We start from the raw sequence: 27714 nt of genomic DNA, 5'->3' as shown, positions 1-27714 counted from the left end.
TAGAGCGCCTTAATTTCTCTTTTAGCTTATATCTTCTTATTAATAGTTTTAATGGCTTATTAGAGTATTACCTTAAAGGCTTTATAGTCTAAGTAAAGATAATAAGTATATAATAAATATTAGCTAGCTGGGGCTATAAAGTATTTCTTTATAATAGGTTTAAATTATATAGTAATATAGTTTTTAAGTCTTTTTATAATATATTAAACTTTATTAGCTAATAAGGTAAATTATATTAAGTAATATACTATAAATGCCCTTAGCTAAGTAAGAAATATAAGTAGCTTATAGGTAATTTTATTAAAGGGTTCTAGGGGGCTTAGCTTTAAGATTTCTCTTATATCTCTTTTATTTATAGTAATAGCTATTATATTAGTAATATTCTAGATATTATTTAGATATTTTATATTTTAGATATATTAGTTCTTACCTATCCTCTTAATAAGTTTATACATATTATCTATTTTAATATTTATAGTAATAATTTATATATAAAATTACTTAATATTTTTATTATTATTATTTTTATTTTTTATATTTTTATTAATTAAAGTAACTTAAATAAGTATAATAAGTAAATAATTAATAAGTAAGACCTATTAATAATTATTTATAAGAATTACCTAAGTAATTATTATATTTAATATTATTTAAGGTAATATAAGTAATTTACTAAATAAGAGCTATTAATATATAATAATTATATATATTCCTAAGGGATAAACTAGTTATATTAGGTTTATATTAATAAAAGAAAATATTATATTATTTTTAAATAAAGTATAAATTATATCTAGTAATATATTTAAGGTATTAAGTATAACTAAGTTATATTAATAGCTAAGGTAACTATTATATAAGAAAATATAATAAATATATTTTATATACTAGGTAAGTCACTAAGACTAGAGTAAATAAGTCGCGATTACTTATTACTCTTATAGTAAGTTATATATACTAGCTTATATATATATAAGTAAGCCGCTTATTACCGCTACTAATTGGTAAATATTATAGGGCTATATAAGGCATATAATTAGGACTTGATTAGGCCGTGATATTATTAGAGTTAATCTTAGAGGCTTTATAATCTCTTATAAAGGGGATAAAAGCTATTATATATTAAATTACTTTACTAATAGCTAAGGTTAAAGACCTTTAAGAAGTAAATAAGATATTTAGTTAATATTAAAAGATAAAAAGGATTAAATTATAAAGAAAAGGGGTAATAATAATAAAAGAAAAGAAATAAGTAATTAATTAAATAGATATAAATATATAAGTAATAGCTAAAGTATTAAGAAATAATAATTAAAGAAAATTAATTAGACTTAATATTTAGTGCTATAATATTTAAAATAAGCCTAAGTATAATATAAGGACTTATTAAGTAATAATTAAGATATCTAGGGAAAAATATAATAAATAATTTTAATTAATTAAATAATTTATAGTATTTTTATTTTAATTTTTATCTCTAAGGTTAAGAGTTTTATAATACTTATATAATTATAATACTTACTTATTATATATATTAGCTAAGTTTATTTATAATAATATTAAAAATATAATAATAAGAGTATTACTTATAATAATATTAATAAGATATAAGCTTAAATTTTATATATATCATAAGAATAAGTTTATAAAAAAAGAGATATTAAAGATATATCTTTAGATTTAAAAGCTAAAAGAGCTATAAGAAATACTTAAGAGTTATTAAAAAAAAGCTATAAAGATATAAATAAAATATTATAACTCTAAATAAATAGAAATAAAGTTTCTTAAAGGAGGGCTAATAATACTTTTTAAAAAAAACTTAAAGTTTAAAAAAAGAAAAAAAAAGCTAATACCTTAATATATTAGCTTTTTATATATCTTTAAGAAGGTAAATAAGTAAGCTTATTATTTTATTTTATTATAATAATATAAATAAATATATATTATCTTTTATATTAGCCTCTTAGAACCTTAATACTTATATAAAAGAAATATAAGTAAATTAATATTAATATCTAAGCTAAAAAAAGATAATATTAAGGAAAAAATAAAAAAGGTTATAAATAAGAGAGCTATTTATAATAATATTTATTTCTTAGTTAAATAAAAAAATAATACTTAAAATATAATTAATAAATTAATAAGAGAGATATAAAGAATACCTTAAGGTTTATTTAAAAATATTAAAAGAAATAAATAAAATAAAATATTAAGGTTAAGATATAATAAAATAAAAAATATAAAAAACCTTAAAAATCCTAAGAATTATATTAAAGTAAAAAAAAAAAAAATAAATAAAAAAAAAAAAAATTATAATATTTAAATTATTAAAAACCCTTAATATTAAAGTAATCTCTAACTTAATAAAAATAAGTTATAAAATTATTATTTAAATTAATAAATTAAATTATATATTATTATAAGTTATAATAAATTATTATGAAATTATTAATAAAAACTAAGTAAAGACTTAAGGTAATCTAAGAGCTTATATAAATAAGTTTTTTATTTTTTTAATAATTTATTTATTATTTAAGTTATTAATATAATTTAATATATTAAATATTAAATTATAAAAGGCCTTAAGGGCTATTAATTATATATAGTATTATTTATTATTAAACTTAAAATAAAAAAAATATTAAAGTATTAGGCCTTATATTTAAGAGTATTTTAATAAGAGTATTAATAAAAGAAAAGGGATATTAAGGTAAAGAAACAGCTATATATAGGGTTAAGAGGCCTAGGCCTAAGGGTAAGTATTATTACTTTTTAATAATAAAGGTAAAAAACATAATACTTTATATTAGCTTCTTAAGAAATATTAATAAAGATATAATAATAAGATAATAAGTTAAGATTAAGTCGCCTAAGAAGCGCTTAACCTTAGTTTCTTTCTTAGAGCTTATTAGATTATATTAGCTTTTATAAGTAATATAAATTACCTTAAAAGTAATATATAAAATATAAGTAATATAATAAAAAAAAAGTTATTATTCTTAGTAAGTATATTAATAAGAATATTACCTTAATTATTATCTTTTTATTTAAAATTAATAAGTTTATACTTAATATAAGCCTTAAATAAATAAATATTATATTAAAAAAGAAATAATAAATATTATAAAAAATTAAAAAATATTTATTAAAAATTTATTAAAAGTATAAAAAAGAATTAACTTTAAATATATATAAAAATATAATTAAAAAACTTTTATTATTAAAATTATTATTAAAATTACTATTATTTATATATTTATATAAGCTAAGATATATATATTATATATTTAATTAAATAGGTTTAATTAATTAAACTTATAGACTTTTATTTACCGCTAAGTCTAGTATTAAGCCTTAGCATTAATACTTTTTAGGTTTAATAAACTCTAATATTAACTTTAAAAACTAATCTCTCTAAAACCTATAAGGCTAATAACTTTTATTTCTTAATATAATTATACTTATAGCTATATAGCTAAATCCTAGCTAGTTATAAGACTTCTTTAATTTTTTTATTTAGTATTATAAAAGATATTAATATTAATAATAAAAGTTATAAGCTATACCTTATATAGGTATATAGTATTATTATCTCTTAAGCTATTAAGGAAATTAATTTCTTTCTAAGTAAAATATTTATATTTCTTTAGCTTTTTTTTAAAGGCCTTTAATAAAAAAAGCCTTATTTTAATAAAATTAAATTAATTATTTATATTATAACTAAGTAAAATAAGGCTAAATAAAAGAAAAAAAAGGTTATAACTAAAGATCGCGAGTTTAACTTAAACCTTTTATTTAATAAGCTATATGCCTATTATAATACTTTAAATAGCTTTATATAATATTATCTCTTATAACTTATTATAGGTATTTTTTATACCTCTATAAAGCTTATAGACCTCTTTAATAAGGTTATCTTAGTTATATAAAAAGGTATATTAATAAGTATTAGCTATATTACTTTAATTTATTAATTAAAGGTCTTTATAGAAAGCTATTATAACCTTATTAATATATTATTAAGTAATTAGCTAATTATAGATTAATTAATTAATTAGTTATAATTATTATTAATTATAATTAAATCTCTTCTTATAAGAATAATAAAAATATAATCTTTTAAGATTTTAATTTCTTTAAGTAATTAAGAATTATAAGGATAATTAAAAGATTAATATTAGAGGGGAGCTATTATGCAAAGGGGTTAGATTTTAATTACTTTAGTTAATTAAGATATATGCTATTTATTATAAATAGAGTTAGTTTTAGCGTATTATTAAAGCTATTAATAATTATATAAATATACCTTATTAATTTAAGCCTATTAAGACCTTAGGCTTTAGGTATAAAGCCTTTATTATTAAAATTACTAAGATATTAATTAAGATATTTTAATCTCTATTTTAAGTAATATACAGTAATAAAATAATAAAATAATAATTAAAAAACTTAGATATAGTTATTATAAGGTTTTATTATATTAATTATAAAATATATAATATAAGAAAATAATATTAAAAAATATATAAGAAATTAAGTTAAATTTAATAAGCTTTGAGGTAATTAATTTCTTAAAGTTATTTTTAAATATAATCTTAGTTAAATAAAAATAATAAGTATATTATAAGTTATTAATAAAATAACATATTATATAAGAAAAAATATAAATAATCGCTTAATATTAATATATAATATATTACTATACCTATATAAAAACTATTATAAAAGAGGTATTAAAATATTAATAAAAATAAAAAAAAATTAAAAAAAAACCTTAAGGGTATTATTATAATTATATATATATATTAAGAAAAAATAATTATAAAAAAAAATTTATAAAAGCTAATAAATAAAGTCTTTTAATTAAAATAAATAAAAAAATTATTTTAACTATTAATATTATTAATAATACTAACGCTATTTATATAAAGGCTAATATTACTTATTATTATTAAATAAAGGCTAATAAATTAAGGGTAAGATATTATAAAACTAAGGTACCTAATTAGCTTAAGATAATTAAGTTTATATTTTCTCACTTCTTAGGGATAATAGGCACTAAGGGGGAATAATTATAATATAGCGGCCTAGCCTTATATAATTAATCCTATGACTATTATATATTATAGGAGAATTACCTCCCTTATGCTAGAGGCTAATTATATTAAAGCCTTAAGCTTTAGTCTTACTATATAATAGATTATTATTTTACCTCTGCTAAGTTATTATATTATATACCTACTTTGTTATAGAAAGAGCTTAAAAGTTATTTCTTTTTTATTAATTAAGATAATAGTAATAATAATAATTAAAGATATCTTAGCCTTTAACCCTTTTCTATATATAAGAAATTACCTAATAGCCTAAAACGGCTTAGTAACCTTTTCTCCTAACTTAGTGCTAATAAGCTATTTACTAACCCCTTAATTAGATTTTTCTTATAGTTACAACTTAATAGCTACTAATAGAAGATAACTAGCCTTAGCAACGAACGCTCCCCACTCGCCAAGATCACTCGTCAGTACCCAAGACTCGTCAATACTGAAGCCTTCAAATAGGGTCGTTTCCAGTGAGGATTAAACTCATCTTCCTGCACACCTGTACCGTCACTGATGTAGCCGTTGGGCGAAAAGGGTGCAGGTCCAGATCCGTAAACATAGTCTTGCACCTCCTTGTCAAGACGGACGTACCGCCCGACTTGGTGTTGATTATAGACGATGCGCACGCAAATCTTGACTCTCGCATTGACAGGCCGGTCCCTCCAATAAAGCTTATCACGGATATCGCCCAAGAGGCCCGAGTAATTGCCTTGCTCTTGAAGAAAGAAGAGAAAACTGAGTTCAACTGACCGTAATGTGGATGGAAGCTTTGCAAGAAACGAGATAAGTTCATCTTGGGTCACCTGCACGTGGGATAACCCAAAATGCCTAAGCCTTGTCCAATGGTCGACGGGGAAGACAGTGAATAGCGAAACGAACTCGTCCATGCTGCCTCCTAGATGGTAGCCATACTCCTGGTAGTCGGTTTGCAGGCTAATATGTTCCAAATCGGGTGCCCCGGTGAGGGCCTTGTATAAATCTTGGTTGCGATATATGTCCCAATCCTCAGACTCCGCGTCTGTTAGGTATCCCATAAGTAGGGAAAGGTCGAGACGCCGGAACCCAGGGCGCTTGAGGATGGTGCAGAGGCTATGATACTCTTTACTTGGTGGATGAAAAGCAAAGTGGTTAATGCCCGTCGTGATCCTATGGTTGTCAAAGACTAACTCCGAGACGTGGTGGTGTTGCTCTTCTGCGAGGATGCGCATAACAATGCGAAACCCATGCCATTGCTCCTTTTCCACCTCGCTGGCGTCATCACTATCCCACGGCTCTGCGATCTCTCGATCGAGGTTATTATCTGCGGCTGGCCAGCCTCGTGGGATAGGGTAGAGAAAACCATAAGGCAAGTTTCGAATCATGGGTGTCTCGTATAGGGGCTCAAATAGAAAGCCGTGGGCCGCTGGTGTGACGGTGACCCTTTTTAGACGAGGGAAACGCTGTAGGGCGTACCGGAAGGCATCCTCGTCAGCACGTATCTGCAGTATGTCCTGTTGTTGTTGCATGAGGACCTGATAGTGCTTGAATGATTCCCGTAAAGACATGGCATTGTCTAGCTCTTCTTGTCTTATAATAGTGTCGGGCCGTTTGGCGCCGTTCATGCGTGCTTTGAGACAGGTAATGTTGAATTTGCAAAGCCGGGCGAACCACCCGGGCACCGGTTCTTCATCGTCATCTTCTTCTTCATCCTCCTCCTCTGTGCTCGAGATCCAATCGTAAGGATACTCCTCTTCGTGGTTTTGGATGGATTTGAAAGTGGCATCATCCCAGATGATCTCCTCTACACCGTGTCGAAACTTATCGTGGTCCGCAATGCCGCGAAGAGCATCAAGGTCGTGTAGACTAGGGGAGATGAAGACACGGCGCAGACGCAACTGAGATTTGTCGGCAAGAAAGCGGCAGGTGAGGCGGAGATTTTTGATGGTACTGTTTGGCAGCAGATGGCAGATGGAGCCAACCAACTCGTTGGGCAGGCGGAGAAATGGAGCCGGAGCCAGAGCCGGGGCCGGGCTGCTGGCTTCCGTCATGATGGATGATGATGGCAAGTATGTGATGGTAGGAGAGGAGTGGGAGATGCTTGCTTGAGTGATTGATGGCGGCGTGATGAGGGATAATAAAGGGAAGAGGAGGGGTTGGAGGATCACAGTGTGGAGTCAGTAAGAGACTGTGTACCGTCCAGCCATGCAAGCCATGTCATGTTAAGCGCCCATGCTTGTGTGGAACAAACTGTCTTGTTTTCTGGATGCGTATTTGATTGCCAGGGGCTTGGTGGAGTGCGATACCTTGTCTACAACGGAGACAGCTGGATTTCGTAGGTCCCTCCGTCTCAATCCTTTCAAGACCGTGTCTGGGCTAACCCCGTGCTCAGGTATGATGATGAATCCACGTTCAAGGCCAAGATCGAGTACGCCAACAAGATGGGGTTGTCTGGACTGATGGTCTGGGCCATCGATCAGGATGATGGCAAGCTATCCGCGCTCGGCGCAGTTACTGGTGGCACTCCTCCAAGACGCTCAAGCCACAGCTCTTTTGATCTCGTCGATCTCAAGAGAATCTTCCCCAAGGAGTACATCCCGGCAAACACCTCTGACCCAGAATATGGGATCATCACCTTTGGGTCTGGGTCAAATTCTGGCGCAGTCGACCCGACGAGCTCGGGGTTCGGCTTCCTCCTCGCCGTTGGAGACTCACACGGTCTTACTCAGTTGAGGAAGAGAGAAGGACGACCAGAACCCTTTGTGTTTCTCGACTGTCCCGAAAACGTTCTGGAAAAGCCCATCAACGAGACTCAAACGGCTCGGGTCGTTTGCACCAGTGAAGACGTCGAGGGCTGCTTTAGGATAAGGGAGCGTGGCGTCGAGGGCACTTTGGTTGAGATGCCTGACGAGTGCGCCCCAAAATCATTTTCTCGAGCAATATCTCTTGAGCCCGCCAAAGGTAGGTTTTCTGCCCTCGCTGTTTGTTTGTGAGGCCATAGTGCGACTAACAGGTGTGGTGAAAAGACCAGAGCATCCCCGAGGACTTGGCCAAGAGAAGCAGACCAACATCTCAGGTTTTCGAGTTTTCGTTCGACTTTGATCGACTAGAAACGAGAGATGACGCCAAAGTTGCCATCCGAATGGATGTGTCCAATGACAAAGGGTACTGGGATCACCTTGTCGACTCTCCTGGAGTCGAGACCCGGGACCTCGAGACCAGATACTTTTCGGCCCTCAACACCGACTGGAAGGCCACCTTTCGAGACGACACTAAGTTCGTCTGGGACGCGGGAACTTCGCTCGGAATCAAGAAGGACTTGAGCGCACCTGTCTTCTGGCAGGCAGCTGAGGATTGTCCTGTTGGAGACGAAGATTATGGCCAAGGCATAGCAGCCTTTGTCGAAGGTGAAGTTGAAGCCAGCATGTTTTACGCCGTCTCGATTATTGTATGACCCCTTTCCGCCCATTTGCCTCCCTGACAAAGGCAACATGTACGTATGCTGACCCGCATTCCGATCTAGGCAACTGCCAGGAGGGGCGACAGCAGTGTCGACGTCAAACAAGCCAACGGATTTATCAAGGTCCTCGGCCAGACGAAGTTGACTTTCGGTATTGCAGGCATGGGTCAGCTTGATATCGATCAAGCTGGGCAAGGTAACCCTGTCCACAAGACAATTCCCACCGAGTGGATGGATGGTCACACAGTCCGGGCAGGATCCTGGTGGGGGAGCTTGGAAATCAACCCTTATCTCTCTCGCGAGTATGTCTTGGCTACTTCTAACGGGGGCGTGGGTGGTCCTGTAGTCGGGTCCGACAATGCGGCTACCTTCAACGGCCGCCTTACATCACGCGTTACGACAGATCTGGGACGGTTTTCAGCAACCCTCCCAGACACGATGAATGATAATGATATCAAAGTGGCGAGAAAGGATCGCAAAAAGGCGGTGATGGAGCCCCACGAGGATGATGTACTTTACAGTGGTGGCGGTGACACTGGTAGCTCGATAACGGTCGGGCACTCTCTCACATTTGGTGTCCAACTGAACTTTGTCATCCTGCCTAGGGTCCAAGGTCAACGTGAGCGTTCGACTTCGTCAACCAATGTAAGGTTCTCTTCCCCCTTTGATATGACTTGCTAAGCCATGACCAGATGATGGTTCACAGTCTGACAAGCACGATTTGGGATATTGCCAAGGAGGCCGATGGCCATGCCTGCGCTGAGGTCTCGGTCAGGTGCGTAATGATATGCCCAGACTGCTTGGTTGGCGGAAATGCCCGGAACCAGCTGACTCTTAACAGCAGTTACTTTTCCCAAAGCGCCGACGGATAGTTTGTTCACCCTCTGACATCCCCTCGGCGAGCCATGACTAACGTGCGCTATAGCAAGAATATGGGATGGAAGGATACTGGAGTGACCGTCTTCTTTACTGAGAGTGTAAGCGGAGCTTGCTAGTTACCAAACTGCCGGTATTGACCTTGTCAGATCGAACCCGGTGAGCCGCTCTGCTGGGACACGGACAGAGGCAAGAGACAAGCCCCAGAAGCGCTCAACAACTTTGCCAACTCGGACAACGCTGCCTTCTCACACGGGCTCAGCAAGCGAGGGATTGACAACCCCAAGGACAGCTTTGGGGTCATCCATCTCAGGCCTAATGATGCTCTCATGGACGGTGCCAACCTGTTTGTCCAGCAAAACCTTGATCAGCGTCTGGGTAATATCGACTGTGAAAACGGCAAATGTGGGACCTGTCTGGATACGGAGGAAACTAGAGAATGCTGCGGCTGTGTCTGCATGCATTGCAAATGGGGCCGTCGTGATGACATCGAGCCGTGCGAGGAATGCCAATCGGGCGACGATCAGGGTGAGAAGATGAGGTCGATGAGGAAACCACGCCCAACCCTCTTTATTCGCGAGCCCCAGCAACTATCAGGTTATCCTACAAGCCCATGTCCATTTGCAAGGACTCGGTTCAATCATCGGTCGAATACCGATATCCAGCTTTCCCAGCTAGCGCGACCAAACAATGGGATGGAGCCAACAATAGGAAATACGAACAGCATTTTTCGGTACTGGGGCAATGCATCTGCAGACTGTGCAGACTGGTCAATTGGGAAACTGGCCACAGCCGACGTACTTCATGTTGGTAATGGCATTACCAGACGGACACCTTATGAGAGTAAGTTTAGTCGCACCACCCTTCTCACACACGCTCTTTGGGTACCTATTTCTGAAACCTCTGAGGCTAACTTGGCATGTTTCTGCTACAGCTGAGCATGTGTACGAAGGCCAACTTCTTGGTGAGTTCTTCACCACATGGCTGGTCGAGGGAAAGGTCCCTAGGCGAGACCCAGATCCTGGAACAACATCAGGCAAGGTCGATTGTGAGTGGTTGAAAGATTGGATTCTTAAGCCGGATGGCACGGCCTACCCGTGGGAAGATCCGTTGGTCAGGGGCGAAGCTGTTTCGCTCGCCCAGTTGCTCCATACGGAACTTGGCAACATAGTCCACAAGGACCGACTGACAATTATGATCGGACGACTCAACAACAAGAAGCAGAATGTAAGTGATGCTCTTCAGCCGATATACTGGCCAAAGGACCTAACGACAGCAGCTCTTCGGCCAGACAAAGCTGTACCAGGACAGGAAATATCAGAAAATGAGTTCGGATGAGCAATTACAGCTCGTCAAGGAGATTGGTGAGACATAGCTAATCATCGGCCATGTAGTGATTCGACGACTGACCCATACGCGCTGTATAGGTTTACTTTTCAACTACATGAACCACGACGATGTTTGGGACGTGTGGTGCGATACTTACAACGCCATGCGAGTCCATCTAGACGAGTTTGACAAGTTCTATCCCAAGGGCCAGAATGATCCAGATGTTGCTCTAGTTGACGAGTGGGACAAGTACAACCGCGCGGCTCTCGACTCCATTGTTGCATGCACCCGCAAGAGCTGGGACTGGCTTCATGATAACAGACGGTGAGTCTTTGCCTGCCCAGCCCACGATGCGCCCTACAATGCTAGTTACTGACGTTGACTTGCGCTTTACAGTTCAAAGGGAATGCCTGCGCTCAGCACCATAGAGACGCTGTGGCGGGCGAACAGGATTCGGAACACCAAGACCAACACTTCTCACCTTAAAAAGCCGTGCAAGAACTTGCCCGCAACATCAGTTAAATAGGAAAGGGTTAGCGATAGTCTTGATAGGTTTCTGCTGTATTTAGTTAACCATGTACATCTCTTTACGTTTCTATACCGTGAGCAATATGACCCTGACACGTACCATGCGAGCATCAGCGAACTGAATCTGCTACCTCACCGCGATCAAATCTGCCGCATTCATAGCACAGTCGAACCAGATTGAAAGCCACTAGATAGGAGGTAATGAGTGTACAAAGCTGAATAGCCAGTGCCAGTCTGCTTCTAAATACCCGAGTCACCCTATCACCTCTGAAAACCATCGGTTAAGCTACTAATAGTTTTTTCTATGAGAGAGTTTTTTACGCTAGTAGACTATAGGGTAGCTAATAATTTATTTCTTAATTAGTAAATAATTTTTAAAAAAAAAAGGGTTTTTTAATATTAAGATTTTATAAAAGAGATATATCTAACTTTAAGTTATATAGATTTTAAAAATATAATAATTAATATAAGATATATATTATTTAAATTTTTAAATTAAATTACTTATTTATATAAAATAATTATTAATAAATTAAGAGTTAAGTATAATAAATAATAAAAATAATTTATAATTAATTCTTAGATATAATATAAATACAATTATAAATAAAAACTATAAGTTACTTTATAATAACTTCTTTTCTTCATTAGCGCATCTTATTAGACAAAATATATGCTCCGCTCACGCAAAACAAAGCTCTAGTCTTGCCACCACGTCTGCATCAAGACTCTTTAAGTATTCCTTATATCCCGTCTGGGAGGTGGGGCTACTGCCGCCAACGGTTCCTTTGATACATCGTCGAACGACATCTCCGCATACTTGGCCCATCTTTTCCTCGACCACTGGCAACAGATAGTCGACCACGTAGAGATTCCACTCCTGCGGCTTCGAGGTATCGACATTGGCATACCTCGCCAGTTCCCCGGCTGTTTGCCACCGTGCTACCTCAATCAGCACGATTCCGAGGCTGTACAGGTCAAACTGGGGCTCGTAGCCAGCTGTCCCGCTGTCGATGTACCTGGGGTGATGGTAAACCGCTACCCCGGCCGTGTTCTCCATCGGTATTGACAGGCCAGCTTGCGAGGCTGGGCGAGCAAATTCGTAGCCTACAAGGAAAAGCTATCTTGGGTCAGGTCTCCAGTTGTGTTCGGCATTGCTAGGCGGATAGAAGAGAATGTTGTGGCTTCGGATACCCTTGTGCAGCCAGCCAAGATAGTGAAGCTGGTAGATGGCCCTGGTGAGCGTGAGAGCCAGGGCGAAGCGGTCACCGAGGAAGTGGCGAGTGTCTACCGAGACGCCACTGTGGTTGAAGCTCCTCTTCTTCCTGCTTATCAGGTTCGCCAGCGAGATGGGCTGGGTAAACGCGTTGGGCGGAGGGCGAAAGGCAAAGCACACTGGAGAACTGAGGCCCTCTGCTGGTGGTTCGTAGAAGCCGATGCAGTTGAGGGCTCTCAGTCTGGTCGGCTTGGGTTCCTGCGATAGCAGCTTTGCAAGGGAGCGCATGCTCCTGCCAACTAGTCTTTCGTACTGCCGCTTGATGAGGGCTGTTGGGTTCTGCGTCTCGTAAACCTTCCACTCCAGGAGGACATCTTGCCCGTGCACCTTGGCAGTACGTGGCAGCTGCCAAGTATCGGCCGATATGGGCGGCTCGAAGCTTCCTGCATCGAGCTCCATGTTGTCGTCGAACTGCATTAGCGAAAAGTCGGCATCGAGATCCAGGAAGGACTTGTCTGCTGCTTCCCTGGCTTCGAGGGCGACTCGTCGAAGCCGAACAGCCGCAGCCAACTCCCGATACTCGGCCAAGTCTGCCCTTCTGAGCGCCACCTCCATGAGCCGCAGCCCCTCGGTGTTGTTGAAGTTGTCTAGCTCTGGAAGCAGCCGGCGCTGAACGGACCCATCGCTCAGGTTCCAGAGTCTGTTCAAGGCATCGTTGTAAATGTTCAGCTTCTTCCAGAGCTCATTTGCCGTCTTGGCCCCGTTCAAAGCCCAGCCGATCTTCTTGAGGCGCGAGACGAGCGACTCCAAGGCGACGGGCTGGCTTGAGTTGGCACCGGCGTGGACGTCTGAAATGGCAGCACACTCTTCAAAAGCAGCCTTGATCTGACCCAGGCAGGACACGGTCAACTTGTCCATGGCAGGGTCGCTGGTGAGGACCGTCCTGCCGTCTGGCATGGCTTTGGCCTTCCAATTGGAGAAGACCTTTTGTTCGATCTCAAACCGTATACAGAGGTCCTGTCTATCCTTCTGTTCATTGGCGTAGGCGAGGAAGGCTTGGTAATATTGTACGCAGGTGAAGAGCAAGCCAGGCATGCTGAACACTAGGCCTGCTGCGTCTGCCATGGTGTTGATGGAGCTGATGCGTCCGCTGTAAAGAGGTTAGGATGGATCCGACAATATGCCAATTGCAGCCTCGGGGGGGCCTCTTGCGCACTTTATTTATGCGAGTTGAAGGCATCCGACAAGCGTCTGCAGCCACAGCAAGGGGCTCGCTTTGGCTAAGATCAGGCGGCCAATAAACTGCAAACCTTGTCTGCCGTCGGAACTTGGATTAGTTGGTTTCGTTGCTGTGGCTGCTCGATGAGGGGAAGCTGAATCACGCGCGGGCACTGGGCTTTCAGCTCAACCTGGCAGGTCACAGATATCAGCCCACGAGGCGTGTCAACGGCTAGGCTGGCGAGAGCGTGGTGTCAGTTGCCTAGAGTTCACCAAGCTCTCAAATACCCCTGTGCTCTCCAGCCTCTACCCTCTACGCTTGGAACGTCGTTCAGGCCAGCTACCGAAACAATGGAAACTTTATCCCCAACCCTTCATGGGGTCCGCCCTCCTCTCTCTAGCTCAGCCGTGTACGTTGGACCTCCTGTACCCGGTTCCGAGGGTCCCTCACATCTGCCATCACCGAGGACGACCGGAGACAAAAAAGACCTCGTTACGTTTCTAGAAGCACTCAGCGCTGTGCTCGACCAGAACCCATGGCTAAGTCCAGAGGTGGTCAACGCTCTGGACGGTGCAAACCTGTCTTCCGAGCAGACCTTTGCCGTGAGGCGCCATATTCTTGGACGGCGCATCCACGCGTACAACAGGAGGCTTGTGCCGGGCGACACAGTGATCCTCAAGATTGCACATGGCTACATGGCAGGCAGAACTGCGGTTCAAGGCAGGAGCGACGACAACGTTGTTTCTCGGCAGATGGATGCTCTTGTCAGAGAGGTTCAGGTGCTCACACATGGACGGGTGCGCGACACCTCGGAGGTTATTGACCTCCTGCATCTGCTCTGGGAGTACGATCAAGGCGTTCTACGACCAGTACTCGTTCTCGAATATGCAGATTGCGGCACCCTCGCCTCCTTTGTCCGATCCGGCCGCACCGCAAATCTCAAGACCAAGGCATCATTGTACCGCGACGTCCTCAAGGGACTTGCGGTCCTGCACGAGGTTGGCGTCGTCCACGGTGACGTCAAGTGTGAGAACGTGCTTGTCTTTCAGCAAGATGACGGCTCCTTCAAGGCAAAGCTGATCGACTTTGGGTTCTCCGTGTTCCTTGCCGAGCATGAGCCAGGAGCGTGCATCCGTGTTGGCGGAACCCAGCCGTTTACGCCTCCTGAGGCTACACACTTGCTCGAGAGAGAGGCCTTGATCTATACCGATTACTTCTGCTTTGGGATGCTTGTGTGGCAAGTGCTGCTCGATGGTGTACATGATGAAGACGTCTTTTGCCAAGAACCCTTTGAATGCCCGCCGATGGCCGCGTCGAGATCGGCCTGGTTGGCTTATATTCAGGACGCTAAGGAAAAGGTGGGTTTTGTCGACAAGGTCAAGGCTTCGGTTAGGACTACTGTGGGTGAATCAGACGACGCATACTTCACCTACTTCAACTGCATCCTTGACAACACCCTCTGTCCTGTACCCACGCAGCGCAGCATTGACAAGATCTTGGCCTTGTCCGGAGGTAAGCCTTCCTCGTGATGCATACTGCGGTTTCAATGCTTCAAACATACGCTAACTCGTTGTGATGCCAGTTCCGAGTTTGACTGGAGCTCATCGACCGCTGCTCTGCACCCGCATCCTGACCAGGCAAGTTCCAGGACCCAAATTCCAATATTGGAGGGCACTGGCTATTCATACTAACCCAAAAACGAAGGCGCTACTTGATCTGAAGCAGTTCTCCCAGTCTCCTACCGTTCTCCTCACCCAGGTTGTCTCCAGTCTCGAGAGAATCTCAGAGAAGCGCGATGACCGGAGAGCGGCTGAGGCCTGTTTTCTTCTCTCACAGTGCCATATAAACGGCATTGGAACCAGCCAATCCGAAGAAAAGGGCCTGTGTTGGCTCTGCAGGGCTGTATCTCTTGGACACCAGGTTGCGGGCTTCGTCCAGGCGCAGGTCACCAGACAGGACAGCACGCTCTCTGACTTTGGGAGCCTGTAGCCTTACCCGATCCCGATGCATATCCAGTCCATGCTTCAGATACGCCTGATCAAGTGGTGCAATTCTTGACCGAGAACAGCAACCTGATATCTGACCTGACTGGGAGCAAAGACTCGATCGTGCACTGGGCTGCAACCTGTGGACTATCCGAGCATCTGTCTCGGTTTCTGGATGAATTCCCCGAGCTTCTTGAAGCCATCAACATCGTCGGGGAAACTCCCTAATCTGCGCCGCCCGACACGGGAACGCCATCTGCGTGGGAGAACTCGTCTTACGCGGTGCCGAGGTGGACCATGTTAGCTTCACGGGAGAGACAGCGCTGCACTGGCTAGTGTCGTTTCCTGATGAAGTCGTCGAGGTGATTGGGGCTCTCCTTGTCACCCCCAAGTCGCTGGTCTGCTACGCCTTGGCCAGGAAGCAGACTCCAACCATCGCCGTCACAGGTCTGACGGTTGTGCCCGGCACTCCTCTTCAACGGGCTGTGGCTCTTCGACGAAACACTGTCGTCGAGTTCCTTCTCAATGGTGGTGCCGACTGCTTCTCCCCGGGATTAGTTGGGTACGATGAGGATACCCTCCAAGAAGCCGGAGTATCTCGAAATTACGAAGTCCCGGACGCCCACGGCATGGCATTCCTGCCTATCCACAGGGCGTGCCAAGCTCACGATGACAAGATGATCCCAACTTCTTCTAGACCATGGGGCAATAAAACTTCCAGGGGAGGCCTGTCAGACAGGTCAACCACGAGGTATACGGGACGCTCTGAACGTAGATCAAGACGACGGGTTAGGTGCCATCAACTACCTCTCCTATTCCCTCCTTGGATACGCATGCGAGCCCATCAGTCGATTCTCCCGAATGTGCATTCATGGTCCAAGGCAAGCGGACGCTCTCGGCCAAACGTTTGAGCTTCTCCTGTCCAAATCTGGACAGACCTTGGATCGGGTCAGCTTTACGGGGAAGAGTGCCCTTCTCGCTGCTTGCTTATCTGGGGATACGGAATTTGTATTGCACATACTGTCTCTCCCCGGTTGTCATTCCACTCTGGGGAAGTCGTTTATTGGCGGATGGGGCAAGAAGCCGCTTCACGTTGCGGCTTTGCAGAGCAACCTTGTCATTTCCAAGGCCCTGCTTGATGCAGGCGCAGATATTCTCGCGGAGAGCTCGAGCGGCCAAACTGCCATACTGTTCTGCGCCGCCAGTTTCCTCCCTGACCAGGACGTGTCCAGACTGCTTCTCTCAAGGGAACCCAAGCTCGCAGCTATGGAGAGCTACTGGGACTCGCCTTTCTCGGCCGCCGTCCGAAATCACGATTTCAGCTGTGCCAGGTTGCTCCTAGAGTTCGGCGCTGACCCGAACCAGCTCCTCCACGGCACGAGCACAACCCTCTTCCAGGTACTAGCTGCGGAACACGACATCACCGCCGTAAGGTTCCTCCTCAGCCTACCCAACATCTCCTTCAACGTATCGCCGCGGAAGCAGTTTACAGCCCTCCACGCGCCAGTCGTCGGCAGGTTCCGGTACAACTACTTCGACGAGTTTGAACTGGCAGGACCTGGCGACGTGTTCAAGGAGCTGCTGGCCAAGTGGCAATCCAGGGAAGAGCTCGAAGCCCGTGAGATCCGGGGCTACACTGCGCTGCATTTCGCCTGTCTCTCGCGTGATGTGGTGGCCACGGGCCTGATTCTGCGGGCCATGAAGCGAGTCGGTGCAGATGTGAACATCATGACGAACCTCTTCTGGAGCCCCGTCTGGAAGACTCCTCTGGACTTAGTTGAAGACCGAGACAGGGCGCCCAGCCCGGTAGTCAATAGGGGAGCTGAAGCTGTTGAGCGTTACAACGCAAAGACGGCTGATTTGCGTCGGATGCTGACCAGTGCAGGTGGCAAGCACCGTGCCGCAGCATTGGGCAACAAATGGGGCAGTTTGTCGTTTGTGGAACGAATTAAGGCGGTTTTGTTAAGCAATAGATTTACAAGGCCGTTTGCAGTGGTGGGCGAATTCTTCTATACTGTCTGGATATCAGGGATGGATGCTTTTACGAGTCGCATGAGGTTTTGGGCACAAAGCAACCCAGACGAGGTTCAGTATCGTCGACATTAAGAAAGGTAGCTGGATCCAGAATAAGATGGGAGTAGTTACAGGCGGCATACAACCTTGACTGAAGCCCAGGTTCTAATAGTTATCTATGTGGGATATTGGGACTATGTGGCGGTGGGTTACTCTGACACGGCCAGTCGCAATTGGAGTGAAGAGTTTAGTTATTTGCTGTAATATGTTATTTTTTATATAGTGGAGACGTGTAAGGTTTCAAGGCCATCAGCTGCATGATCTAGGGTAGAGATATTCGTTCGTCTATTGCGGCCAGTATTGCTGCACATGGCCCCTACCTGATAACCCATTCGTGTGAGCTTGATTGTTATGCTGGCCATGCAGGGGTTCGTTCAAGAGCACATGCAAGACAGTTGTCCCAAGAGGGGCTAACGGGCCTACGGCGCGAGAATACCTTTTAGGCCAACGGGAAAACGTATGCTCTGATTTAGGTAACTCGCCCTTCAATTGTCGGCATTGCAATAGGATATAGTCCGGTGGCAATGCTGATCTGGATTGGGGAGAAAATGATCCAGTGGTCTGATCAGACCCCGACTCTCGACCTCACCCTTAAGAGTGTGCCTCTCTACTTGCTTACCTGCCGTCTACCGACGCTTTGTGGAGCTACCGGAAATACATGAGTGGTGGAAATCCATCAACAGAATGGGAACATGTCAACGCGCCAATGGGGTTCTCGGCCTTCAAGTATGAATCTGGCAACCCTCCGAAAGCATGGATAGGCACCACTGGCAAGGTCAAGTGGTACCGATGGTATGCCAAGGTACGTAAATTTTAAAATGACTTTGACGGGATATTGCTAATCTTGTAGGGTGGTCACTTTGCGGTTTTGGACCGATCGACGATACTTTGGAGTGGTCCGGTTGAGTGTATAGAATCTATGGCTATGTTTTCGCAGTGACACGGTAGTTGTAATGCAGAACAACAACAAAGGTATGGAACTTGAGGTCCTCAATGTGTAAAATGTTGCCGTGATTGAAGTTCTGCTCTTGTAATCAAATTATCTCATAATGCTATGATTCTTGGCGAGTTCGGACGTCAGGGCGAAATTGTCTATCGGCAGGACTGATCCCGTTGCCTCGGACGTGCGGGCATTATCTTTAGGCTGCTTGGTATGAAAATGAGGTCATCTGATGACCACAATTTTGTGTATATAGCCTTTTCTATGGTTTGCAGGGGCATATTGAACCGCTTCCCCTCGGAGCCGGCGGGCCGGCCCGCGTTGGCGGTGAACCGTCAATTCCGTTCCGAATCTGGACGTTCCGGAGTGTCCAACTCCGGCATCGCCAGATGAATTAACCTTCTCGCCTCATAGACATGTGTAAGTGAGGGGAATGAGAGTAAAAGTAAAGAGGTGCCTGCATTGAAATGGTTATAAAAGGTCTGATATAGCAGTCTTGGAGTATATGCCTCGAGTCTCAGTAGGACTTGGATGCCCTTGATCTCCACCTTAACTCTCTGACCTGACAATACTCCATCATGAAGTGCACCTCCATCGCCGCCCTTGGATCTGCACTCGCAGGCACTCTTGTGTCCGCAGTACCAGCTGGTTTCGTCACTACCAATGGAGAAAAGTTCTCTCTCGGCGGCGAGGACTTCTTCTTCGCCGGTAGCAACGCCTACTATTTCCCCTTCAACGTTGTATGTCTGCTAGTTATCAGTTTTCACAATTCTTTCTAACCCTCGCAGTGGGGAAAGGATCACTACCAGGACGTCAAGGTTGGCATGGTCGCCGCCAAGGACGCTGGTCTGAAGGTCATCCGCACCTGGGCGTTCCATGAAAACAACAGAACTTATGTTTCAGGTGGACTGCCTAAGTATAACACGGGTGGAGAAGAGACCGTTATGCAGTTTTTCAACGCCGATGGGACTGTCGATATCGACCTGGGCGTTCTCGACGTTGTCATCGAGGCTGCCGAAGCTACTGGCATCAAGCTCATCTTGGCATTGACGAACAACTGGGCTGATTACGGAGGTATGGATGTGTACACGGTCAACCTTGGTGGAAAATACCACGACGACGTAAGTGGAAACACCTGTCCCCGGCTGTCAGTATCTAACAAGGAACAACGTAGTTCTACCGCCTACCAGCTATTAAGAAGGCGTACAAGAACTACGTCTCGGTTGTCGTGAACAGATACAAAGACTCCCCCGCCGTTTTCGCATGGGAGCTTGCCAATGAGCCCCGCTGCGGCGCCGACGGCAGCCGCAACCTCCCACGTGGTCCCGACTGCGGTCCTAAACTGCTGACATCGTGGATGGATGAGATGAGCACCTTTATCAAGTCGATCGATGCGGATCACTTGGTCACCACTGGTAGCGAGGGTGGCTTTAACCGGGTGTCTAGCGACTGGGCATACAACGGTGCGGACGGTGCTGACTTTGACGCTGAGCTCAAGTTGCCTAACATCGACTTCAACACATTCCACTCCTATCCTCAGGCATGGAGCAAGACGACACAGTGGGTTGAGCAGTGGATCGTCGACCATGCCGAAGCAGCCAATGGAAAGCCTGTTGTCCATGAAGAATACGGCTGGACTGACAAATCGACCCGCGTCAGTGTCTTGAGCAAGTGGCAGGAAGTCTCACTGCAGCACGAGGTGAGCGATATGTACTGGCAGTTCGGCTACTCAGGATACTCTTACGGCAAGAACCACGACGACGGAAACACCATCTATCTTGAGGACGACGAGGCACAGCCGTTGGTGTATCAGCACGCTGCTGCCGTCAACGGCGGCGAAGTGCCACCCCCAAGCTCGACCACCACCGGAACCACTCCCGGGCCAACCCAGACTGGTGGCCCACGGCAGGTTAAATATGGACAGTGTGGCGGATCTGGATGGACTGGACCAACTCTGTGTGAGTCTGGATCGACTTGCCAGGTACAGAACCAGTGGTACTCCCAATGCTTGTAGAATACACATTGCTAAGTCTAGTGGTGTGACGTGGGGGTTGAGGTATCTGTTGAGGATGGCCAGTCTGAGGTTCGGCAAGTTGTGGATTGCTTGCAAATGATTCTAGACAGTGCGGCATGGGGGCGTCAAATAATGCAGTCAACGCCCAGATTTCCTCTGCTTAAGTGATAGTTCCCTTCAAAGAAAACGATGCTCCTCATCACACACTAATCGAGCGCCTCAAGAAATATCCCGATCCTCCCTCCTAGTCGGGCGCCTCAAAGCATAGACTCTCCCTTGATGGCATCAAGAACCCCAGAGGGAAGCTTGCACTCTGGAAACGTCGCTTCCCAAGCACTCATCAGCTGAATCAGCGTGTCTTCCTTTCCGGGCCTCGCGACGAAGCTCAGACCAAAAGGTCGACCGCTGGGATCAAGATAACCTAAGGGAACAGATGCAGTGGGACAACCTGAAGAATTTGGGCATCAGAAGATGGCTTGATATCTCTTCTTCCTGCCAGAAGACTTACCTGCCATAGCTACAAGCGTACAGATCGGGCCATCTGTGGGGGTGCAGATAGCGTCAAGTTGCAGCTCATCCATGACTTTGAAGAGCGCGTCGGGGCCAGAGGCCTGCTTTACAAAAGCTCGAGCTTCGGCGAGCTCCTCTGGAGTCGTCGTGTCGTTTTGTGCCGCAATCAGATATGTTTGCTCTGGTATGTTTGTTAGTTTCGATGGGGAACAGGAGCGTTTTGGCCATGGGGGGCAAGGAGAGCAGACCTATCCCAGCCTGAAGCTCGGGGTGCTTCTTGTTCCAGTCGATGATCTCTTCTAAAGTTCTGACGGGGGTGTCGGTGAGTCCGGCGAGGTAAGCGTTGACGGAGTCACGGACCTCAGCGGCTAGAAAGCAGTTAGTGACCGGAGCCCGTAAGGCAAGCCTGAGCTCGGTGAACTCACACAGGACCTTCAAGAAACCTGACTCATCTTTGAACTTAACCTCCCGAGGATGAGTGAGATCGACGGGATAATCAACGGCCCCCCGCCTTGTCTGATGATGCTGATGGCCTTCTCAATCGCTCCTTTCTACGGCAAATATGTATTAGTTGGAAAGGTACGGTTAGCCGAAGGGCACTTACAACCTGCGCCAGATATGCTTCGTACGAGTCGAAAAGAAAATCTGGCAACTTGAACTTTGGCGGATCAACAAAGCGTAGACGAATTCCTCACCAGTCGCTCCTGAACTGAACCTGAATGGACCTTGGCTCCTTGACCGCTTGGAGGATGACATTTGTGATGTTGGCTAAGTCCCTGACAGGCTTGGCCATGCCGCCAACTGTTTCAAACGTCGGCACAACTTGAAAGATTCCATCTGTAGAATTGGTTTGGGGTGTACACTTGAGAGCATACATTGCAGCTCTGCTGGCTGGCGTAGTCAACGAGCCGTCCGCTTCGCCGCCGATCGAGATGGGACAGTATCCTGCGGCAACAGCCAGGGCAGACCCAGTCGATGAGCCTCCAGGATTCTAGGTATTGAATGGTCAGTAAACAGCGAGCAAACGGGGGCACTCATACCGGGTTTGCAAGATGTTTGTCTTCTTTCTTGACAATCTCAAAGACGTATGCAGACCTTGCTTGACCCCCGAGAGCTGACAGGCCGCCGATGCCGCCTTCGCCTCTTTCTTCACGTCAGACATGCATTGATCCAATGTCAGCATGGGAATAGCCTACTTGCCGGCTCCGAACTCCTACCAAAATAGTTAGGACCAGCTTTCAAGACTATTCGATAGGTGTCAAGAACTTACGGGGAGGTTCGCGTTTCCGATCACAACCAAGCCTGCCTTGGTGAGCTGCAGCACATTGTTAGAATGGCCCGGAAGGTTGGGAACACTGGGAGGGTTTGCGTTTACGTACCTGCTCCACAAGTCGGGATTCACCAGCGTTCTCAGCGTGCTCCAGGACTTTGGCACCCTGCGTCGTGGGGAGTTCCCAATATGGATGGGTATTGAAAATGTCCTACTCTCGGTCAGTGTTGGGAGGGTCTCATGCGCGATACGCGGCAAGGCATTGCCATGCTGGCCGAATGCTCAACGCACCTTGAGAATGATGGGAATGCCATGTAATGGGCCTCTCACTTGGCCTCGCTGTCTCTCTTGATCCAACCCTCGTGCTTGCGCCAGGAGCTTTTCGCGAGGAGCAACCTTGATCATAGCCTGCAGAGCTGCCCCTTTCGGGTCAAACTGTTCGATCTGTCGCAAGGAAAGGTCGATCAGCGCCTCGCTCGTGAGGGAACTATTGCCTAGAAGCTGTTGAATATCTTGGGCCGTGGCCACGAGCAGGGCCCGTTGAGTGTTGGGCCCTCCGGCGAGGTTGGTCTCGAACTGCGCCATCGGCTTCTGCGCTGGGAGCTCCCCAAAGGGCTGAGGGCGAGGGTGATGCGTGAGCTGAGAAAAGGTGGCGAGGCCGCTGTAGGTATCAGCGCTGTTGCGGGAGATGAGATCAGAAGCGCAAGCGAGAAATGACAGTGTTTGGAGGATGAGGATTTGAAAGAGTCCCTTTGTCGGAGATTGGAGAAGAGCATGATCGGCCAGGCCGCCGTGAGGCAGGAAGGAAGCGGGGGGAAGGCGCTGTTCACTTGACAAAATGCGGCTCTGCGACTTCGGCTACCGGCTGCCCTCTTTAAGCATACACTTATTCACGGACGAGATCGCCTTGCCTTACCTGTAACACAGGCTGTCGTCGGGCGTTGAGAGCCCGACCAGCCATGGATCCAATACCGACTGCCCAAGGCGGGGAACCTATTATGCATCGCTTTGAGAAGATGCGCTTCTCGCAATAAAAGACTAAAAAGGCTCTTCAGGCCCCTTCTCATCTTCTAGTTCTTGACAGTCGTGCTCAGCATGAAAAGCAGCACGGCCAGAGTTTCGGGCAGCTCTCGGCGGCAAAACAATGGCAAGGCGTAGCAATATTCTCTAAGCCAGCAGGCTTTGTCAATGAGGTTCGACATCAAGGTGTCGCGTAGAGTGTTCACTGAATCGTCAAGGCCTTTCAAATTGGGGAACTTGACTGTCAAGTTTCTGCCACCAAGATCCATGATGCCCTGGAGCTCGCAAAAGACCCTCGCAGCTGGTGCCTTTGTCTCGACCTGGTAGTGCTTCGGCTTCGCCCAATCTAGACGCTTAGGGAAGGGATGCAGGTATGGATGCTTCGTGATCAGATGTTTCAAAGCGCCCCTGTGGTAGCTTCTCATCGCGTCCTGCAGAACCGCAGTCGCGGCATTCGCAGAGTAGGCCCAGGTGTTGGCGTCAGAGACCAACGCAGGCCTTGCGTGGATTGCCTTTCGCTGGAACCCATCGTTCAGCTCAAAGGTGTATCCCGCGCTGTAGCCGTTCCACCACGAGATGAAGTGCTGATACAGGGGAAGAAAGCCGTGTGAAGGGCACCTGTTATCGGTGAATTGCCCGGCGTCGAGCGTGCAGTTGATTTCGGAATAATAGTCTGCGTTGAGGAACTTGGGCCATAGCTGGTCATCGCTTCCTAGAGAGCCAGATCAGTCATGAGACACTAAGGACAGGCTTCTTGATTACTTACCATTGAGCCAATAAATGCCACCGCCGACTGGCCAGTTCATTTTCCTGGGTATCATAAGCACTGCCGTCGCGGGACCAGCCAGGAGAGCTAGAGCGCCGCCGATGAATACGAGGAGAATAAAGCCGTGACGTTTCCATCGCTGTCCGTGAGACATATTTTCGCCATGACCCCAACCCCAACCGAGACTCCCCAGGAACTCGGGGGACCAGAAATAGCTGCAATGGACCCTGTCAGTTGATACCAATGGTCTGGCTAGTCTAACCTTCTCACCTAAGTTGAGCAAAAGAGAAGCCCGAAACGAGCAACCCAAGGGTTATACCGTTACCAAAGACAAGTTCGTGGCGAAGAAGATGGAAGATGACAGAGCCCACGCTTGCGACTATGAGAAGTTCCTGAACTTTGGCCGCAACCTGGAGCGCACCGAGCTTGAGCTCATCTAGGTCCTGGAGGCCCTGCAGTTCATTGCCGATGAAGAAACCTAAACAGTTGAGCGTGGTTAGGCCGATGGACAAGAATGCGGGAATGATGTGGACGGCACAGCGGGCTATTGCGAGCCGTCTTGAAGAGTCAATTAAGACCTTGGGAGGTTCATCGTCATTGCCTCCAAGGAAGGTAACTACACTGAGCCCAAGCGTTCGAAGAAGAGTCCTAAATTTGTCGACCAACCAATAGGAGCGGAATTGCAAGTGCAAACGACTCATTAACGTCGTCTCAGAGCTTGATGTGGATAGTTGGCCCGCTGATACCTCCACAAAGTCATTGTCCACAGAGTCTTTGTGAGTGGAGGACATGGTGAAAAGTTCGGAGCAGAGTGAAATAGGTAGAATTAGAGTAGTTATGGAAGGAAGGTTTCAGCGATTCTTGGGGAAAACAGCACAGGTATTTGTATTCAGGCGACTAGGCTTGTTGCTAAATATAACAGGATGGTTGGAAGGTTGCGGCAATTACACAACTTGTGCAGCCAAAGAGAAGCCATCAACGAGCATAGCAGTAGAATCAAGAGCCTTACAATCCAGCCCCCAAGCGGTAGTTATCGTCTTGCCGCCCCATTGACCTATTGAGTCGACTTTGGCTCAAGCATGCCAAGGAAGCCACCACAGCCTGATCCTGTTGTGAGCCGTGTCATAGGTCTCTTTAGCTGTGGCTGAAACCTGAAAATTTAGTAAAAATGTCCCTCCACATAGCATGCAGCTGATACGGTACCAGACGCAATGTATCTCGTCGTCCAGCTTAGGCAGTTGGCGTTGTTGCTAAACCCCAGCAAATTGAAACCTTCTCCTAGCCATGAGCGTGGGGACCATAAGACAGGACACGCCAAGGACGCAACGTGATTAAGAAGACTTTCCGAGACTGGCTCTTCCAATGACTAGGATTCGAAAGGTGTTAATCTCTAGGACGGTTTAGTGATGAAAAACATGCCTCTACAGCCTGATTTTGCAATGACCAAGAGTGGGAGAGATGACGCTGCAGGTTAGCATTGGGCGATGCGTTCAGCCGCTGCCTGACATGCATGGTTGAGCCGCCCGGCTCCGCGTTAGCTGCAACCTCTACGTTCTCTCTACAGCCCGAAGTTATTTTTAGGCCTCCTAATGGGTTTTTCTTTTTTCTCCTTTCTTTCCTTCTTCCAGTCTCCTGTCTGCTATCTTTAGGATAACAGTCCCCTATGATTATAAAAAGCAAAATACGTCGGCTGCGCTACGGGAACGGGGTTTAATGGGGCGACGGGGTCTCATGTCTAATTTTTCAAGATCAGTCTTAACTCCCTAATGTTTTTCTCTTCATCAAGGTTCTAGACTATGCTATCCTTCCTCAGTCGTCCAAAGGTGTCGACCAGCCGTTGGAGTCATCATATTCATCCAACGTCGTCGTTCCATGAAGGACCTTATACTTCTTCATCTGCTGCGACTTTTCGGTATCGTTTCCACTAATAATTCTGGCAATTCTCTCTCCTACCTCCTGACCCTCAAACCACGCTCCATGCATATATCCAAAGAATTCTGCAGAGTTGGCCTCACCTGCGAACCAAAGTCGGTCGACGTTGGCACGGAGGTTTTGATGCTTCTCGAGGGTCATGCCAACTGGCCAGTTGCTGTACGAGCCATACGCCCACCTAACGAATCTGGTTAATCATTGTGACACATGCGTCATAGAAAAGAGACTTACTCTGTCTTGGTCCATCGGGGGTACATAAAGTCGGTTGGTTCAGGGATATGCTTGTCGGGAAACATAGACCGGAGAACCTCGAGAATTTGGTCCTTGGTTTCTTCGTCAGACTGCGACTCTACCTTGTATGCCTGCGACGCCACCACGGTAGCGAACAGAATGTTGGAGCCCTCGAGAAATCCTTTCGCGTTCAGCGACTGGAATAGCGGGTAATAACCTCGCTCGGGATCGGCATAGAGAAAGTATTGAGCCTCGTCTGACCAAAACGACTCATTGAACTGCAAGAAGATCTTTGTGTACGTTCCCATCTGGAATTGCTCAACAGCTTCCCTCTTCCAACGGGGCAGGACGGGGTCAAAGGTGACGGCGTCGTTTTGCAACACGCCAACAGAGAATGTGCAAATCGCAAATTCGGCCTCGATGCAGGTATCATCCTCGTTTCGAATGATAACGCCTTCTTTGCCGTAGTGAATTTTCTTGACGGTCGTGTTAAGGAGTAGCCGAGGGTCATCTTTGGTAAGGAACTCCATAGCCTCTCCGATGATCCAGGCGTTGTGGCCGCGTTGGTCGATAACAAGGTTGGTCTCATCGCTGAAATGCTTGAAGGTGGCATTGTTTCCAGCAATTCCAAATTGGAAACCGGACTGCTCTGGGGGATAGGCAGTTTCAAAGTCCCATCCCCACCAGTCGGCAACTTGCTTGTAGGGATCCTGCCTAGGCTTCCATCCCGCAAGACTGAGGCCTGCACGCACCGAAGTGTCTTGGAGGTTCTCAGTCTGGATGTATCCGGCTTCTTTCGACGCTTTGTCGAACTTCTCGTCAAACTCCTCCATGGCATCTGCATAGTCGGCTGGTCCGTCTTGGTCGTAGGTGAGGAGGGAGTCATAGTCGGAGTAGACGTTCTTGACCTTGTGCTTCTGAGCCAAGCGCCAGACAGGGTTCGACCCAAGTCCTTCAACCCAGTTGGCGCCGAGTTCCACGGTCAAGGGTTTGCCGTCCGACGACTTTCCAAAAGAAGTGTGCTGCACTCGGCCGCCGATGTAGTCGTTGTGTTCAACAATGAGAAAGTCATGAATTGAGGCATTGTGCAGGGTCTGAGCAGCCGTTATTCCAGCGATACCGGCACCGAGAACAGCGACCTTAGTCTTTTTGCAGGTCTTGCCGGGTTCGCGAGGTATCACTGCTGCTTGTGCTGTGCCTAGGAGAATGCCATAGGACAACGCAAGGAGTTGTGAAGACAGAGGCCGCATACTGAACAAAGACCAAAAGA

General features: G+C 45.0%; 8 protein-coding genes across 8 annotated transcripts; 3 read left to right on the top strand and 5 right to left on the bottom strand.

The window, feature by feature from the left end:
• Positions 1-5518: 5518 nt before the first annotated feature.
• MRS44_002044 (uncharacterized protein) lies at positions 5519-7126 on the bottom strand (the record flags this gene model as incomplete). Its single annotated transcript, XM_046283277.2, has 1 exon — positions 5519-7126. One exon carries the CDS (start codon positions 7124-7126, stop codon positions 5519-5521), a length of 1608 nt encoding a protein of 535 aa, XP_046123397.1.
• A 168-nt stretch (positions 7127-7294) lies between these two features.
• Positions 7295-11266, top strand: MRS44_002043 (uncharacterized protein; the record flags this gene model as incomplete). Its single annotated transcript, XM_065623933.1, has 11 exons — positions 7295-7410; positions 7468-8036; positions 8102-8523; positions 8599-9180; positions 9228-9310; positions 9461-9512; positions 9561-10254; positions 10346-10638; positions 10691-10775; positions 10839-11064; positions 11137-11266. The coding sequence occupies 11 exons, from the start codon at positions 7295-7297 to the stop codon at positions 11264-11266; spliced, it is 3252 nt and encodes a 1083-aa protein (XP_065480342.1).
• A 1122-nt stretch (positions 11267-12388) lies between these two features.
• MRS44_002042 (uncharacterized protein) lies at positions 12389-13609 on the bottom strand (the record flags this gene model as incomplete). The annotated part of the gene is made up of 1 exon (XM_046274419.2): positions 12389-13609. One exon carries the CDS (start codon positions 13607-13609, stop codon positions 12389-12391), a length of 1221 nt encoding a protein of 406 aa, XP_046123395.2.
• A 444-nt stretch (positions 13610-14053) lies between these two features.
• On the top strand, positions 14054-17794 carry MRS44_002041 (uncharacterized protein; the record flags this gene model as incomplete). The annotated part of the gene is made up of 4 exons (XM_065623932.1): positions 14054-15215; positions 15286-15588; positions 16025-16439; positions 16570-17794. The coding sequence occupies 4 exons, from the start codon at positions 14054-14056 to the stop codon at positions 17792-17794; spliced, it is 3105 nt and encodes a 1034-aa protein (XP_065480341.1).
• Positions 17795-19279: 1485 nt separating this feature from the next.
• MRS44_002040 (uncharacterized protein) lies at positions 19280-20963 on the top strand (the record flags this gene model as incomplete). Its single annotated transcript, XM_046283275.2, has 4 exons — positions 19280-19441; positions 19490-19822; positions 19876-20659; positions 20887-20963. 4 exons carry the CDS (start codon positions 19280-19282, stop codon positions 20961-20963), a joined length of 1356 nt encoding a protein of 451 aa, XP_046123393.2.
• A 9-nt stretch (positions 20964-20972) lies between these two features.
• MRS44_002039 (uncharacterized protein) lies at positions 20973-23456 on the bottom strand (the record flags this gene model as incomplete). Its single annotated transcript, XM_065623931.1, has 11 exons — positions 20973-21136; positions 21224-21406; positions 21474-21593; positions 21651-21736; positions 21921-22216; positions 22266-22368; positions 22422-22438; positions 22496-22540; positions 22605-22706; positions 22787-23317; positions 23412-23456. The coding sequence occupies 11 exons, from the start codon at positions 23454-23456 to the stop codon at positions 20973-20975; spliced, it is 1692 nt and encodes a 563-aa protein (XP_065480340.1).
• Positions 23457-23565: 109 nt separating this feature from the next.
• Positions 23566-25072, bottom strand: MRS44_002038 (uncharacterized protein; the record flags this gene model as incomplete). The annotated part of the gene is made up of 3 exons (XM_046281810.2): positions 23566-24227; positions 24282-24496; positions 24552-25072. The coding sequence occupies 3 exons, from the start codon at positions 25070-25072 to the stop codon at positions 23566-23568; spliced, it is 1398 nt and encodes a 465-aa protein (XP_046123391.2).
• A 1018-nt stretch (positions 25073-26090) lies between these two features.
• Positions 26091-27694, bottom strand: MRS44_002037 (uncharacterized protein; the record flags this gene model as incomplete). The annotated part of the gene is made up of 2 exons (XM_046268960.2): positions 26091-26391; positions 26445-27694. The coding sequence occupies 2 exons, from the start codon at positions 27692-27694 to the stop codon at positions 26091-26093; spliced, it is 1551 nt and encodes a 516-aa protein (XP_046123390.1).
• Between the last annotated feature and the right edge of the window lie 20 nt (positions 27695-27714).

The sequence above is a fragment of the Fusarium solani genome (assembly GCF_023522795.1).
Source record: "Fusarium solani strain SB1 chromosome Unknown bctg00000000, whole genome shotgun sequence".
Lineage (NCBI taxonomy): Eukaryota > Fungi > Ascomycota > Sordariomycetes > Hypocreales > Nectriaceae > Fusarium > Fusarium solani.
The sequence above is the reverse complement of the archived record's forward strand: the minus strand, read 5'-3'. Positions and strand labels throughout refer to the sequence as shown.